Genomic DNA, 16,685 nt, shown 5'->3' with positions numbered 1-16,685 from the left:
CCTGGGCTTCTTTGGGAGGACTGACTGCTTTTAATTAAAGAGCTGTTGTTGTAATGTTTTTATTGTAATTACTTGTATAGTTTAATTTATTTTTTATTGTTACACTCCACCCCAATTTCCATAGCAGTGCAAGATTCCAGGAGTCCAAGCACTTACCCGGAGTTTCTGTTCCCTCCAGAAATGAGGCACAGTGGAGACAGTGATGTTTTTTATGATACATGGTTTATTCATATGCACTGCTCAGGCTTGCACCCCAGAGTCACTTCAGGGCTGCAAACAACCTGATGGAAAGAATCACATCCCAAGAGGGTCCTGTTCCTCTCATTGCTGCAGCCTCAGATTCCAAGAGACCCCAGACATGTCTGACCCCTCTCTGCCGCATAAAACAGACTAACTTCCTCCTGCTCTATTCCACACCTCACCCCAGCCTGCAAAAGTGACTTACCTCTTTGCCCACTACAATTCTGCCCTTCCCTCCTGAACCGCTGGCCTTTTGTCTCTGCTGTCTCCTAATGGGTTAATGGCTAGACCATCATCAGTCTGTTTTGCACAGTTTAGTCAAACCGTGATGAATTAAAACTTTACTGAATTTAAGAATTATGGGCGACTTGCACCCACAAACACTGGTACCCCAAACCTATAACTATAGCGTTTATTTCTATTGGTGTTTGTTGTTTAATGGTTATTTTTTCCTAGCTGTTCTCATTTTTATCTGTAAGCCGCCTTGAGTCCCTGTCAGGGAAAAAGGCAAAGTATTATTATTAACAACAACAACAATAAGTAATAAATATCACAGCTGTTTTAAGTATATAACATGGAACTACACTGCAGGCTTACTGCAGTCTATACTCTGCTACAGATCCTCACCCACTCACCCGAAAAAAAACCCTTGCAATAAACGATGAAGTTGGTTACAGTACTAGTACTCAGTTTTCTAATAGTTGCACGAAAGTTAGAAACCCAAGGAGAGCACTATTTGAGAAGCCCAAGCAGAAAACTCATTTAAGATATGGAACATGAAGCTTGCGTTGGCACTACTATTTTAAAATAATAATTTTTAAAAAACTCCTCGAAATGAAACTCTACAAATTTCTCCGGGCGGTTCCTTAGGTGGCGATTTGGGGAACTCTTTGCTCAACGCGAGCCCGGAAGTTCTCTACACTAAGGCTGAGCAGGGGCACTCTATTTTCTTTTATTTATCGCTGCGATAGCCGTGACTTCAGAGTCGGGATGTGAAACGTCATCACGCAAGCGCGGGCGCACTTGGCGGCGTCGGGACGGACACTGCCCCCCCATTGGCGCATTGCCAGGGGGTAAGGGGCGGGGACACGGTGACGAAGGAAGGGTGGGCGGAGACTTGCGTCAGCTGCTGAATGACCCGAACCGGATTTGATCCCATTCCCTTCCAGCCTTCCAAGGAGCTCGGCCCGAGCGGACGCCTTGCCTTGCCTATATTGTCCTGTTCGTCTGCGTCCACTTTCTCCTCCGCTCGCTCTCACAATGGCGCTCAGCGATGACGACGTCAAGAAGCAGGTACTGTGGGTGGGGGGCCCTGAGGAGAGACCCTCCTTATCAACCCCATCCGGCCTCTCCCTTCCCTCGCGGCCCTGAGCCCCCTGGGCCGGGCTGTCATGTGACGCGCGTCCTTTTCTCTAAGCCGTGGAAAAGGGAATTCAGCGGTTGAAAAGATTGGGGCGGGGGGGGTCCTACTCCCAGGGAAATACCTTTTGCACCCTGAGAGTCTGAAGAGCTGCTCTGTGGATGGGTTGAGAGAATGTGTTAGGGACCTGGGTTTTGCTTTTGCTTTCTGCATTCGTTTCTGTTCTCAAATAATTGCATCTTGTTTCCTTATGGTTAAGTGTTCTTTGGATACCGCCCTGCTGTATCTTCGGCAGTGAAACACTGGCTGGACGCGCTTTCCTTGGAGGTTTTTAAGCAGAGGTCGGATGGCCCTGTGTCATGTATGACCTCGTTGAGATTCCTGCATTGCAGGGGGGTTGGACTTGATGACCTGTGAGGTCCCTTCCAACTCTACAATTCTGTGATTTTTAAGGGTAATGGGTTGCTTGAATTTTTCTTCTTCAAAAAAAACCCAAAGGTTTAATAGAGATCCAGTGTGGTGTAGCACTAAGTGTCCTTGGCCTGTGACCTGGGTTCAGATCCTCACTCAGGCATGAAGCTGATCATGGCCTAACCTACCCTCCTGGGGTTGTCAAAAGGACAAAATTAGGAGGGGAGAGCCAGGTGTTCCACCTTGAGCTTCTTGGAGGAGAAGGTGGTATACAACGGTAATCAATAAAACAATAACTGTTTGGCTTCGTCCTATGTATGCTCAGTTTCGGTGTTAACCCCTTCTACTCCTAAATCCCACTGGGAAAGTCCACCTTGGCTTTCTTCTGAATCAACATGCATAGGCTGAAGCTGTAGAAGTGTACATGCATGACACTTTCAACACAATCCTTGTGAGGTTTATTCAGAAGCAAGCTTCACTGTGTTCAATGAAACATCCTCCTAAACACCTTTTTGAATATCTGCCGTGTTATTTATGTGCACAGGAAAATAGTTAATGTGGGATAAAAAGGGGAAGAGATCCACTTTATAATCCAGTACCCCTGGCAGTAAGTGACCAGAGCAGGAAAGTCCTTTTGTACATTTACTTGGTGGTAAATTCCCACTTAGTTCATTGGGGTTTCTTCTCAAGTAAATTTGCATGAGGTTGGGCAGAATACCTGTTGAATTTGGGACTTCCAAGTAAATATGGTTACTACTGTGCTGCAATGGGATTTAACCTTGAAGCTGAAATTCATGTGTGTATTTTTTGTTGAGGGGGGCATGAGGTAAGAAGAAAAGCTTGTTACATTAGAAATGTTCACCACCTAATATGCAAGATTACATGGTTGTGTTCTTAATGAATAAACATGAAAAGTTATCCCCTCCCCAGTTCTTTGTGCCCAAACAGGAACACACTGTTGCACACATTTTGAGTTTTTGAGATGTACTGAGAAGGTGGGGAAAGCTACTTTTGATTACCATGGTTATGGTTCTCACAGTGTCATGTCCTACCTTGTCCTTGAGTATGTGTCCTTGGACCGAAGTGTTTGCAGTAAAAATGACTAAGTATATCTCAAGCAGTGGATAGATGGAAAATGTTTGCTGTTCACAAAAGGTTGTGGTCTTGTACCCAGTCCTATCTTCCTTTGTTTCCACATTCAGAACTATCAATACATAGTGTTATTACCAGTGTAAGATTAATGGTTTGTTCGTGGATAGGATAGAAATGAGTGAGGATTTGCTGTGTAGTAGAAGATGCTCAAGGGAGGTTGCAAAATTTGTAAAGTAAAAATTGGCTGAGTTTGAGGGGAGGATGACTATTGGGTGGAAAAGTTGGATATAAATGGATTTAGACAGGAAGCTAAAGTGTCTTACTATTGAATTAGACACAGTAAAGGAAGGACAATTATTTGTATTTTAGCTATTTTTTAAATGGGCTTTGAGAGAATCCAGCTAGAACCAATTTGTAGCCAAGGGTTCTTGTGGCATTAATGATAGACCTTGGGTGCTCGCAAGCCATAATATGGTGCCACTGCTACTTGTTACTTTCACTTGTATACCAAGGGGCACCAAAAACGGGATAAAAACATTTCTTTAAAATACAAGCTTGCTTTGAAGTGTGACTGCTCAGCCATTGACCAAAGACACATAAATTCTCTGCTTATACTCCTTACTTCTGGACTAGATGCCTATCAGTAAGACGTGTTTTATCCCAACATAATGGTTTGATTGTAAACAGAGGATATCTTTTGGAACTCTCTTGTAAGAGGGCAGAGGAATGTTTCATCTTCAGACTATGAAACTAGAAGTGAGTGAAGTAAGCCTTGTAGCTTCATGTTTGAAATAATTTGGAAGAGAGAAGCACGTGTGAAATTCATTATAAAGGGACAGCAGGGTTATTTTCACATCATGTATGTGTGGGGAAAGATCTGGAAAAGCCCATTATTAAGACTCACATTAACTGATGAAAATAGGAAGTTCTGGTCCCAGCAACTGAACCTTTGGAGAATGTGGAATTTGTAACATTTAACTCTTAAATGGTTCATTGTGGCCTTTTTAATACCAAATACCACTTTGAGGGCTTCTGCAGAAAATTAATAACATTGATCTTCGGGAGTTATCTATATATGAAAATAGCAACAACACTCAGTTAAAATAGTCATTTTCCTGAAGGAACATTTGCACAATGGAATTTTTTGATATACAGTGCATGTGATTTGGCTGTCCTTTAGAGCTTGTCCTGTTGACTGTAAATAGTGTCCTTCCTAGTAGAACTGCCCTGAGCTAGGTTTGGGATGGAATATTGTGCTGAACTCTGCATAGATCCAGCCAGTGCTGGTAAAACATTGTCCCTTCACTGCTGACAGGCAGAGTACATAAGTTTTACTTAGTGTTTAACATCCATGAGCTGAGCCTTTCTTCACATAAGTGACCACTGTATGCTTCTTGCTGTTATTAAGAGGTTTACTTTGGGAGCAGGTCAATTTTTTGTTTGAGCCCAGATACCAGTTCTCCAGTATCTCAGGAAGAGAGCTTTCCCATCACCTGATCTTCCAGCCAGAGATGTTGGATATCGGGACTTCTCCAATGCCAGGAAAAGGACCATAGCTCAGTGGTCATTGTATCACCACTGCAGACATACAGAAGTTTACAAACAGTGTTCAAAACTCCCATTGTTCTATGTACATTTTGTGACATGGCAGTTCATTAGCACAAGCAGTTTCTGAGCTCTGGGTGCAGTACTGCGCCAAAGATTAGAGATTAAAACTGCAGTATGGAAGGAAAGGAGGGCCTTTTTCTGCCTCCCCACTTCCAGCTACTCTCCGAAGACTGGAGAAGGGACCCTCTTATTAATATTAGTGGGGTGGGCAGTGGAAGGACTAGACCATGAGAAAAATTAACACAGTATTTTAGCTGCAGCTCATTCATTTTCAGCTTTGTACTCTTCTAATAAAAAAAGCACGCCTAGAATTTCCATTATTGAACCCATAACCTAGGTTTAAGGTGCCATTTAGCTCCAAGCTTTCATATCTCAGTTTCTAACGCTGTTTACAAATTATATGCTCTGTCACTGAGCTATGGTCTCTTGCCTGGCATTGCACACCCAGGATGAAGATTGTATATCATCCTACACATTTGGTAAAACTGCTTAACATCTTGAAATAGAAATCCTCTGGTCCCTTGGAAGTAGAGTGATATTATGAAGTCTTCATAATACTGGAGCTCTGGGCCAGCCAATGAAGCTGAATGTTGGAAGATTGAGGGAAGAAAAAATAAAGCACTTATTTGCCCAGCGCATCAACTATGGAACTCAGTCCCACAAGTCCCACAGTGATGCCACCAACTTGAATGGCTTTAAAAGAGGATAAAAATATCCATGGAGGATAAAGCTATTAATTGTGGCAATTAATAAGGGATGCGGGTGGCGCTGTGGGTTAAACCACTGAGCCTAGGGCTTGCTGATCAGAAGGCTGGCGGTTCGAATCCCCGCGACGGAGTGAGCTCCCATTGATTGGTCCCTGCTCCTGCCAACCTAGCAGTTTGAAAGCACATCAGAGTGCAAGTAGATAAATAGGTACTGCTCCGGTGGGAAGGTAAATGACGTTTCCGTGCGCTGCTCTGGTTCTCCAGAAGCGGCTTAGTCATGCTGGCCACATGACCTGGAAGCTGTACGCCGGCTCCCTCGGCCAATAAAGCGAGATGAGCGCCGCAACCCCAGAGTCGGCCATGACTGGACCTAATGGTCAGGGGTCCCTTTACCTTTACCGTGGCTATGTTCCACCTCCATTGTCAGGCAGTGCATAGCAGTTACTGTGAATTGAGAGTGGACAGAGTGCTGTTGCTCTCTGGTCCTAGTTTGTTTGTTACAGGTATGTGCAACCTTTCTTCCATGGAGCTCAAGGTAGCACACACACAATTATCCTTCTCCCAGTTTTATCCTCACAACAACTCTGTGAGGTAAGTTAGGATTTAGGATGAAAGTCAGTGACTGGTCCAAGGTCACCCCATGAGCTTTATGGCCAAGTGGGTATTTAAACCCCCATTTCCCACATTCTCATCCAGCACTCTAACCACTACACTACACTGGCTCTCAGGCTTTCAGTAAACATCTGGCTTGCCACTGTGAGAACAGGATGCTGGACCAGATGGGCCATTGGGCTGACCCAGATAGGCACTTGTGATCTGCACGCATTAACCACAAATCATCCAGCAGAGAGTTGCACTGAGATAAATGGAGATTGAACACACCTAACCATATACAGCTTTATCATCATCATCTTTTATAACATCTGCACAGGGGTACCTGTCCCATGTCCCTACACCATTTGTATTTTGAATGTGTTTAACTTCATAAGAGCTTGAATATTTGTCCATGAGCACGATGTCCCATACTGTACTTACGAAATCCAAGCTTTAAAAAGATTTGCATTTAAAGTTGTCTAGTTCTTTGCTATCACTAATCTAGATGCAGTTAATAAATGAAGGATTATATTTTTATTAATTGTATTCTTAATAGAAGGAGTAAAATAAGTTAAAGAGCTAGTTTTGCTTGGGGTTGTAGTGGCTGTCCCCTCATCTGATTATTCGAAAGATTTCCCCCCTAAAAGGGAATAATTTGTGGGCAAAAACCACCACATGTATATTAGAGAACCAAGGAAATTGCATTGCCACCAGCAGAGTTTGGATGTATTGTGGTTAATTTTATTAAGTCTCTCAAAAATGACATTGATTGGGGGGAGGGGAGGACTCACACCTTCTATACAACATGGTATCCTTTTATTGACTATGTTATGACATTTGAACGTGGTATTCACCCTCCATTGAAACATGAAGTCCTTCATTTGACGGCCTACACTGGAACATTTAAGATCACAACTATCAGCTGATATTTTTCTTTCTTTCCCAAACAACTGTTAAGCTCTGTATTCCATTTGTGGGTATGTTCTGTTAACTGAAACTAAGAATTGGTAAACAATTTTTTTAAAAAACGAGCTTGAATATTTGGAAGCTCATTTTTCGGTCTTGGTGGCAAAAAAACCCCACTTGTAACACATAGGTTGTGAGAAATCCTGGGTGTTGAAAAGCAAAAATGTTCCTGCAGGCTTTCATGGAAAATATAACTCTCCTTTCTGTTACAGATCAAGCACATGATGGCTTTCATTGAACAGGAAGCCAACGAGAAGGCAGAAGAAATAGATGCTAAGGTAAACAAAAAGTATCTGTATCTTTCCTGCATGTGGAACTTCCATAAAAGATGTTGGCTTCTTCAGATAAATAAAAGCTCATTTGTGGCAAGCTGAATGTTTGCCAGTCCTCCTCCTGATATGTCTCAATGAGCCCTATGTGTGGATGCACAAAACTTTTTAACACTGTATCACCAACAAAGAAGGTGAGGGGTTATGATTGGTGTTTAAAGTGAACATAAAGCATGATCTGTGCATCTGTACTTGGATGTAAATCCCACTGAATTCAGTGGTGCTTCCTCCCAGGTAAGTGTGCATAGGATTGCAGCCTAACGCTCCTCTCTAGTTTAGTAGTCTTGAATACAGAAATCAGTTTTCATGTATACATACTCTAGCAGTTAGAATTTAGTAAAAGTTTTAAAGGGGAATGGAAGTGTAGGATGCTGGGACCAAATGAAGTTTCAGTTGCTAGTGAAGACATTCATTAGCTATGAGAGCAATAGATCTTTCCAAGACGCCCCCATGTATAAGACACCCCCTATTTTGGGGGACTCTGATTTAAGAAAATAGGGGGAAGTCTATCCCTGTAAAAGACACCCCCAAATTTTGGACATTATGTTTTGGGGGGGGACCTAGGCTTATGCATGGAAAAATACGGTAATTGGATTTTGCAGTGTTTTGCAAAACACCCTATTTTAGTAGAAAAAGCAGCATATATCCCAGATGGAGTCTTATTCTTCCTAACAGGCTGAAGAAGAATTCAACATTGAGAAAGGTCGTCTTGTTCAGACACAGAGACTGAAAATAATGGAATACTATGAAAAGAAAGAAAAACAAATTGAACAGCAGAAGAAAATGTAAGTAGTCTGCTGTGACTTTTAACATATTCTTGGTTGCAAGTAGCCAACATGGTATGTAGTTTAACTGGAACTAGAGGAGAGGTAATTCTGCAGACAACATGTCATTTCCTGAGGGAAGTGATGAGACCCTGAATAAGTTCTCCCCTCCTTAAATAAATAAATAAAATCCTGAAGGAAGAGTATGATGTGTTGAAGAAAAGTACCTCTGTTCCAGCCACCTTAATTTCTGCATCCACTTGTGTCCATCAGAATGAATTGCAGTCATGGTCCTGCTCACTGGTAAATTGTAATAAAAATGCAGTAAGTAGTGGTCTTTAATGTAAGAAACAATGTCACTCCATATAAAGTGATCTCAAATAAATAGCTGCCTATTGCTGTTTAAGCAGAGATTTGTGTGTGATCATCTGAGTAAGTCTTGGTGGTGGGTTAAATAGATTCCAGAAGTAGACTGACATTATGAGAGTTGGGGAAAGGGTGTTTACAAAGAGCTTTACTTTGGGCCTGTCTGGATCCAATATGGGGTATGCTTGGGGGGGAGGAGTGTGTAATAAATGACTGCTGGTTAGACTGTCTGAAGCTTATGGCACTCAGTTCTGTTTTTCCATCTGACTTGCAGTCAGATGTCCAACCTGATGAATCAGGCAAGACTGAAGGTTCTCAAAGCAAGGGATGATCTGATTGCTGTAAGTATATACTTCCCTTTATAAAAGAATGAAGATTATTGCCATTTGTCTGACTCACAACTGGTGTCTTAAAAAAACAAAACCTTCAGGTTTCACTCTTGGGGGCCTATTTGATGTAGAAAATACTTGGGTTTGGAACTTGTATGTTGTTGTAGGTCCATATATACTATAAATGGAAGGTAATACTGATCTTACTTTCTGCTATACTGGAGAATAAATAAGAAGTAAAGGATGCATCCTGCTTATTCTCTGCTTTCAGCCTGTTCATTGCTGCTCTCCCCCCCTCCCCCCCCCGCTAGCATTTAACTCTTGCACAATACAACAGTGTGGGGAAAGAGAAAGTAATCATATTCAGTGGCATGTTTATGGGGAGAAATTCCTCCTAAAATGGTAGAATGGGTGAGCCTGTTCTAGTTCTTAAGGTTGCACTACTTCAGGTGAGGGCTTATGTGAGTTAATGGTCCTCTGTACAGAGCAACTTCCTGAATACAGAAAATTAGCATGTCAGGGGAAAGTTTCCATATTTTCTCCTGATGCATTAGTATTGTTTTTGCTGGATTCTGATTTTGTTTGATGTTTAATAAGGAACACCTCCAGAATTGCCTTCTTGCCTAATTCTGCTTTTAACAGGCATGACAGTATAAAACATAGTTACAAAACATTCCCCTTTTTTTCTGCTGGTTATTTGGGTTAGAAATACATTGGCTTAAATTAAAAATGAGCTGGAGGGCTACAGTTAATGTGTGTGTCACTACAAAATGCCTTTTGCTCACTCTACTGTTAGGTGGGAGTGGTAGAATGATACTCCATATACAGAGCTCACTGCAGTAGAAATTTCATTGTTTAATTCCTGTTTCCCTTAACAATTCAGAATACTGTATCACTTTTTAGAGAGAAAGTTGTCCCTTTTGCAATTTGACTCTGATATAAGAATTGATTCTGGCAGGATGTGCTAACACTTGCTGTACATGTTGTGGAGAGGGCTGAAGGAAAAAGGCTAAGAAATATGAATTCTTTCACAATCAACTCAAACAGCTCAGTCACATGCTTGTGATGCATGAAATGCTCCAACTTCCTCTTTATATCATAACTTTATATTTGTACTAGATAAGGGTTGGAAGGAAATTTCAGGAATTCAGTCAAAAATGAAAAACTATAATATAGTGTTGAACTGTAGTATGACTGAATAACAGAACCCAGAACAGGGCAAGCTTGGTTCTATAGAATAAAGTAAATTGACTGCAGTCTGGGATATATTACAATGGAAGGGAGCCTTATTCAAAATACTGGTATTATTAGGTGCAGACCTAGACCCCCCCCATGGTGTCCTCAAATGCCCCCTTTTGCTTGCTTCTATATATGTGGGTGCTGCTCACTTATAGGGGGGTAATAAATCACGATACTTGGGGACAAGATTTTTGTGCGGAATTACTTTTCCTCCACCCATGGCAGTGTGGCCTGGTCTCTGTCAGGTTTCTGCATATGCGTGTTGGACCAACGGTTGTACAGTCCTTTAGTCTTTCTATGAATCATAATGGTCATTTCACTAATGTCTATATAAAATGGCCCTGTTACAAGTTAAATGTTCACAGTGGTAGTAAGACTTAATTTTTCCACCCCAGATTATGTTTAAAGGATTGTCTCTGGAAAGGCTATTTGTTGCTTGTGTTCTTAAAGCTGAGGGATGCGTCAATTACAATTAAATGCCTTAACTGAGCCTGTGCATTGGGAACTGGGGTTGGGGCAGAGGGAGTCTGCCTGAGGTTTAGTGTTTGACTGAAGGACATGGTGTGATCTTTTCTATCCACATTTTTCTCTCGTCGTAGGATTTGCTGAATGATGCCAAGCAGAGACTGGCTAAAGTAGTAAAGGATACTGGCAGGTACCAGAGTCTGTTGGATGGATTAGTTCTACAGGTAAACATATTCCATGCTTCCTACAGACACTTCCCTGTAAAATAACTTGCATCTTTATGGTCTCCTTTTAGTTGTGGATATAGACCTCTTAAATCCATACTATCAACTCTCCTTTGTATTTCTTAGGATGTTTCCCAGTTAAATTCCCTACCTCTGGTTTCTCTAAGCTTGAGACAGCACTCCAACATGTATATAGTATGTAATCTACTAACTCCAATGTGACATGAAATGGTCAAGTTCTTATCTTCACTAAAATTTCTACCTTTGCCACTTGTCTCCCTAAATGTGCTCGTATCCATTAAGTTCAGCAGAGAAAGACCACCTCCATTTCTCCATTCAGAATGTTAAACTGCTAAAGCAGAACTTTTTACATTTTGGGCCTTCAACTCTGGAAGCTGTTACCCAGAGAGGCCTACCCAACCCAAGTTTTGTACTCCTTTTTGGCAAACCTTCCGCATTAGGCTAATTAAGTCCAGTATTGTGTGAATTTAAATTAAATATGTTTTAATTGTCCTGGGGTTTGTAAAGGTGTTCATTAAACTTAAGGGATTTGTCAACTCGGATTGTATAAATTTTGCAAGCCACATTAAGCTCTTGTTCTATTTTTAAAAGGGGTTTTATCAGTTACTTGAGCCTTCAATGACTGTCCGATGCCGGAAACAGGATCTTCAATTGGTTAAGGTAAGTTGTGTTTTTTTACTAAATGGTCATAAAATAGTGTCTGGTGGCAGATAAGCTCCTTGGTGTAAAACCACACAATAAATGTATAGTTAAAGTAGCAGGGGGGTGGGGACAGAACCCAAATTTGATCAGAGATGTGGCATGAGGTAGATGTGTTATCCCATACAGTTTTCCTGGTCTAAATAACTATTTTCCCTTCCCTACCTCTTTGGTCCTGCTGCTGAAAATACTTAGATACTAATGCTGTTAGGTTTTGGTGGCTCTGCCACTGAGCTGTCACTCCTCCCTCTATGCACATCCAGTTTGTGCAGGGCCCTTGTCAACAACAGATGCACACAATTTATCTGCATTGTTCTGCAAACTGAATAGCACACCCTCAAGGAAGTGCCTGAATTGAACATGGAAAGCTGCCTTTCATGTGCTGAATGAAACCACCTTGGTCCATCTAGCTCAGTTCCAATTCACTAGACTCGCAGTGAAACAACATGAGTTCTTCAATTGAAATCTGAATGTAATCCCATAAGGGACAAATCAGAGCTTGTGTTCTACCAATGATAGGCTTGCCATATTTCAAAATTCATGACACCCACAAAGTTGTTGAGCTCTTTTCAAAAACCCATCAAAATTGTTGAGCTTTTAATCTTTTGGAGCTGTTTCCACTGCTTTTTCAATCGCCTTGCAATACATCCAGGTTTTCCCTGATATTTTACCAATTCAGCAAAATTCTCCCTGAATGTCATTTCTACACCCGAAAACCAGGACATGACAGGAACTTTCCTGAAGTATGGCAAGCCTAACCAGTGACCTGTGAGGGGCACGAATTCTTATGCAACCTGAGAGGCTAATGAAGTGGTGGTATTATTTTGCGACTGTAAATGGAATTGAGCAAATTATTATTTTCCTTTGTGAACATATAACATATATGTCCATATAAATCCTTTTTCAGGCTGCTGTCCAGAAGAGCATCCCAGTCTACAAAGCTACCACTAAAAAAGAAGTTGATATCCGTATTGACCAAGAATCATTTCTCCCTGATGACATGTAAGAAAGATACATAACTGAAAAGGGGTTATTGGTACTACATAACATGGTAGAGGCAGAGTGTTATAGATAGAACTTTCATGTGGAGAGCAGGGGTTAAAAATATAATAACTTTCTAATATCTAACGGTATACAGTGGACCCTCCGGATACAAACTTAATTTGTTCTGGGGGTCCTTATGTACCCCGAAAAGTCCACAACATAAGGCACCACTTCTGTGTGTGGCGCGATAGAGCACTTCTGCAATGCACGCACGGCAAAACGCAGAAGTATACACATCTGGGTTTGCCGCATTCGCAACCGAAAGTTACGTTACGTATAATTTGGAACTAATGTGATATGATAATGTGATGTGATTGGCCTGTTAATAAATTTTTTTTTTTTTTTTTAAAGAAAGTTACGTTACCTGAAGGTAATGTAACCCACGGGTCTACTGTATAATGGAAATTAGCACTGTCACATGCTAGATAACATATCCAATATATCATAAACCTTTCACATACACCCAGAAAACAGCAGATCATCCAGTTGTAGCTCCAAAAGGGATGGACTTTGATATTTCCTCATTATTGTGTTTTTAAAACTAATTGAAGAGCCAGTTCACTCAAAAGCTTCACAGGGCAGCAACAGATTAGGATGGGAGCACTTCTTCTAGGTCCACGGCTGGAATTGTTTAATAGCCCCCCCCCCCTTGGGCATGTTTATGCAGAAGTCCCATTGTTCTCTATGGGATTTACTTTCAGGTAAACATGTTAGTCTGTGATCTTATGTACACTGTAGAGTAAGTCCTATATCTTAATCTTGCTTTTCCACAAGATGATCAGGAACCTAGGCTTTGTTACAAACAAATACCCAAATGCCCCTAGCTACAACTGTCAAAGATCATTGTAAAACATGCAGATTCATTAAAACTTTTCCTTACAAGTGAAAATTGTGAGGGAAATGTCTACCACGCTCTGATTTAACTTTGGTACGGACACCCATGCTCAAGCACAATGAGTGAGCTAGTGCAGTGTTTCCCAACCTTTTTTGGGCAAAGGCACACTTGTTTCATGAAAAAAATCTCGAGGCACACCACCATTAGAAAATGTTTAAAAAATTAACTCTGTGCCTATATTGACTATATATAAAGTAACTCTCTTTAATAGGAATCAAATAAACACAAAGATAGTATTTTATAATTACTTTATTATGAAATAGTAAGTAAACAGAAATATGAAAAATTATAAAATACTTTATTCAGTGCGCAACCTGGGCCTGTTTACCATGCGCACAACATCATCCAACACATGAACTAGGTCTGCTGGTAAAGTCTTGGCTACGAGGGCCTCACGGTGCAAAAAACAATGCGTAACAATCACATCTTGATTTCTTTCCTTCACTCTGCTTACAAAGCCTTTGAAACCTCCCTAGATATCATCGTCATTTGCATGCTGTTTCCATAGTTAAAAACCATGCTCGAGGCGGCTTACGACATGGCAATATTTACATAATTACCCAAATGCACTCATAAGAAACCGTATCAAAGCGCCCACAACGAAATTAAGCAATCCCCACACAAGTTATAACGAGATCTATAAAGAGTAGTTTAGTATCACGAACAGCAAGATGGACATAAACAAAATAAAATCTTGACTCTAACAACCCCACCCGGCCTAAATCTCCTGCGCGCACCGATGCCCACGCAGGCATTTCCAGCAGCTCTTCCTCCTCCGCCTCTTTTTGCGTTGCCAGCAAAGAAGGAATGAGGAAGAAAAGGCGCAGCGGCGAAGAAGCGCGCCTTCTCAGAATGCCGCTGCTGCCCGAGGACTACATTTCCCAGAATGCCGCGGCCGCCCAGCCGAGATGCGCCCTGATTGGACTGCGTTGCTAAGCCGCTCGCGCCGGGGCTGAGCGTTCAGCAGAGGCGCGCGCCATAAGACGGGCGTCGCGCGCGGAGCCTGGCTCGGGTCGCCAATGCTACGGGCGGACATGGCGAGCTGGGCGGGACTCGGGCGCGCGCTGGGCGCCTGCTGCCTCCTGGGCCTCTTCTGCGGCGCTGCGCTGCCCTTCTCGCTGCAGGGCGCGAACGAGAAAGCGCCCACCTCCCTCCCACGGCACACCAGGCAACGTCTCGCGGCACACTAGTGTGCCGCGGAACACCGGTTGGGAAACACTGAGCTAGTGACTCATGGGCCACATCTGTCCTCCCAAAGCAATTTTATTTGGCCCACTGGTGTTCCACTAAAATGTAATCAGGGTGCAGTGCACGTTTTGCTTCATTTCCTGTTTTAAGTAAAAATAGCAATGAATTTTGTGTGTGCGTTTCACACAGTAATGGTATTGTGTCATGCATAGCCTGAAAAGGCAATGAACTGCTGTCAGCAGAGGATCTTGCAGAAAGCAATTAGTTTTTTAGCCAACCCTGTTGATGACTTGGAACTGCCTGATTACACACAGTCAAACCCATAAAGCGTTTACTCTTAGACGATGCTAAAATTTATTAAAGAATCTGATCCTCTTATTCTCCAGATTTGTCTCTGCACAGTGGTTCCAAAAAAACAGAAGTGGCTATTCTTGCCCGAGCATGTGCAGAAAAAGATCCTAACGTTTTAAAAAGACTATGAAGACACACTACGTAGGGGCACATGTTGTTGCATTGAATAAATTACAGTTGCAGTGAAATGTAAGGGTTGGGTAGGTGACACTGATTCATCCCTCTGGCACATGACTTAAAACAGTAGTTTTGTCGGTTTTGTTTCATTCAATCAGACATTGTTTATCTTGTTTGTGTCTTCTAGAGCTGGAGGTGTTGAAATCTATAACAGTGACAATAAAATCAAGGTTTCCAATACTCTGGAAAGCCGGCTGGATCTAATTGCTCAGCAAGTAAGCCTGAGAAATACCTTCCATTTTCTCTCCTGCCCCACCGTCCTTGAACCCCTGATTTCTTCCGAGCTTAATATCCTTGGCAAATGATTTGTATACCACTAATTATTTTGATGTGTATCCCATCTTGCAATCCAATGATCCTCAAGGCATCTTACAGTAGTCCCAAGCCCCACACAACTCAGCAGCCTGTAAGCTCCTGGCTGATGCATGGGGGCCTCCCTTCACTTCTGCAGTCCTGGGGCAACTGGTAGTTGAAGATTTCTGGCAGTGAGAGGGGAAGCAAGGTCCCTGCTCTTTCTCTCTGGCCATTCATTGATGCCACATCTTTGCCATCATGTTCTGCCTGGAAGGCAGGGACTACAGTGTCCCAGTGGCCCCCTGGCCAATAACGAAGGTCAGAATGTTTCCTTTCAGCTTTTCAGTCCCAGTGCAGCCCATTGTGGCTACAGGTGCTTGCTCTGAGGTCATAGACTCAGTTTGATGGTGGCAGTCCTCATTACCAACATTTTGTTGAAGGAGAGGATCATGCATCATGGGGAAGGGACTGCTTCCTTTGGTATTGTGCAGTCTTGCACAGTTTGTGTGATGTGTCCCTCCAGCCCTTTATCTTGCCAGTTCAGGGCTGATGCCTGTGCCTGTAATATTGAACAAAGTGCCTGGTGCCTGTTGCATTCCTGTTCTTCTGTGCCATCACCAAACACATTGTAACTGCTTCTCTTTTTTTTCCTTCAACAGATGATGCCAGACATTCGAACGGCACTTTTTGGTGCCAACAGCAATAGGAAGTTCATGGACTAAATTTCTTCAAGTAACAGTGGAAATTATTCCACTGCCATAGTGAAGGGAATGCTGGAGCATCCCTCATAAACCAACACCCCTCTTAAAATGTAATACTCAGTGCTATATTGTGTTGCCCTGTGTATGTTCTTTGGTTAAGTTATACTTCTACTTTTTTTTGCATATCTGCTATGCTTAGCCTGACTTGAAGAGAGGCTGGAAGACCTCTGTCCACAGAACAGTGGTATGTAAGACAGAAATTGAGACGTTTAGGTCCCTTGAGACAGATTCCTTGGGGGTCAGTCTCTGCTTTGACTACTTCCCTCAAAGCATGTCGCCAACCTGTGTTGTTTATCCATGGTTTCCTTATTTAAAAGCTGTTTGATATTACGTTAAATAGGGGGCATATGTTTCTTTTGAGGGCCACTGTAACTTATGCTAATTTGGTCAACCCCAGATTCTTGTTCTGTATATGTGGTTTCAAAAATTATATATATATATATATGTATACACACACTTGACTTGTACACATGCACAGCCTATACATCATTAAAATAAAAAGGTGTGTGAAACTTGTTGTTTTTCCTTTGCTTCTGCCCCCAGAGGAATAAGTCTATATGG

General features: G+C 42.1%; 1 protein-coding gene across 1 annotated transcript; it reads left to right on the top strand.

Moving 5' to 3' along the window:
* Nucleotides 1-1,362: 1,362 nt before the first annotated feature.
* ATP6V1E1 (ATPase H+ transporting V1 subunit E1) lies at nt 1,363-16,636 on the top strand. The gene is made up of 9 exons (XM_028747679.2): nt 1,363-1,533; nt 7,191-7,256; nt 7,983-8,092; nt 8,712-8,778; nt 10,605-10,694; nt 11,307-11,375; nt 12,322-12,416; nt 15,197-15,284; nt 16,023-16,636. Exons 1-9 carry the CDS (start codon nt 1,501-1,503, stop codon nt 16,083-16,085), a joined length of 681 nt encoding a protein of 226 aa, XP_028603512.1. The 5' UTR covers nt 1,363-1,500; the 3' UTR covers nt 16,086-16,636.
* The last annotated feature ends 49 nt before the right edge of the window (nt 16,637-16,685 follow it).

This window comes from Podarcis muralis, chromosome 10 (assembly GCF_964188315.1).
Source record: "Podarcis muralis chromosome 10, rPodMur119.hap1.1, whole genome shotgun sequence".
NCBI classification, from domain to species: Eukaryota; Metazoa; Chordata; class Lepidosauria; order Squamata; family Lacertidae; genus Podarcis; species Podarcis muralis.
This window is presented reverse-complemented; position numbering and strand designations above follow the sequence as displayed.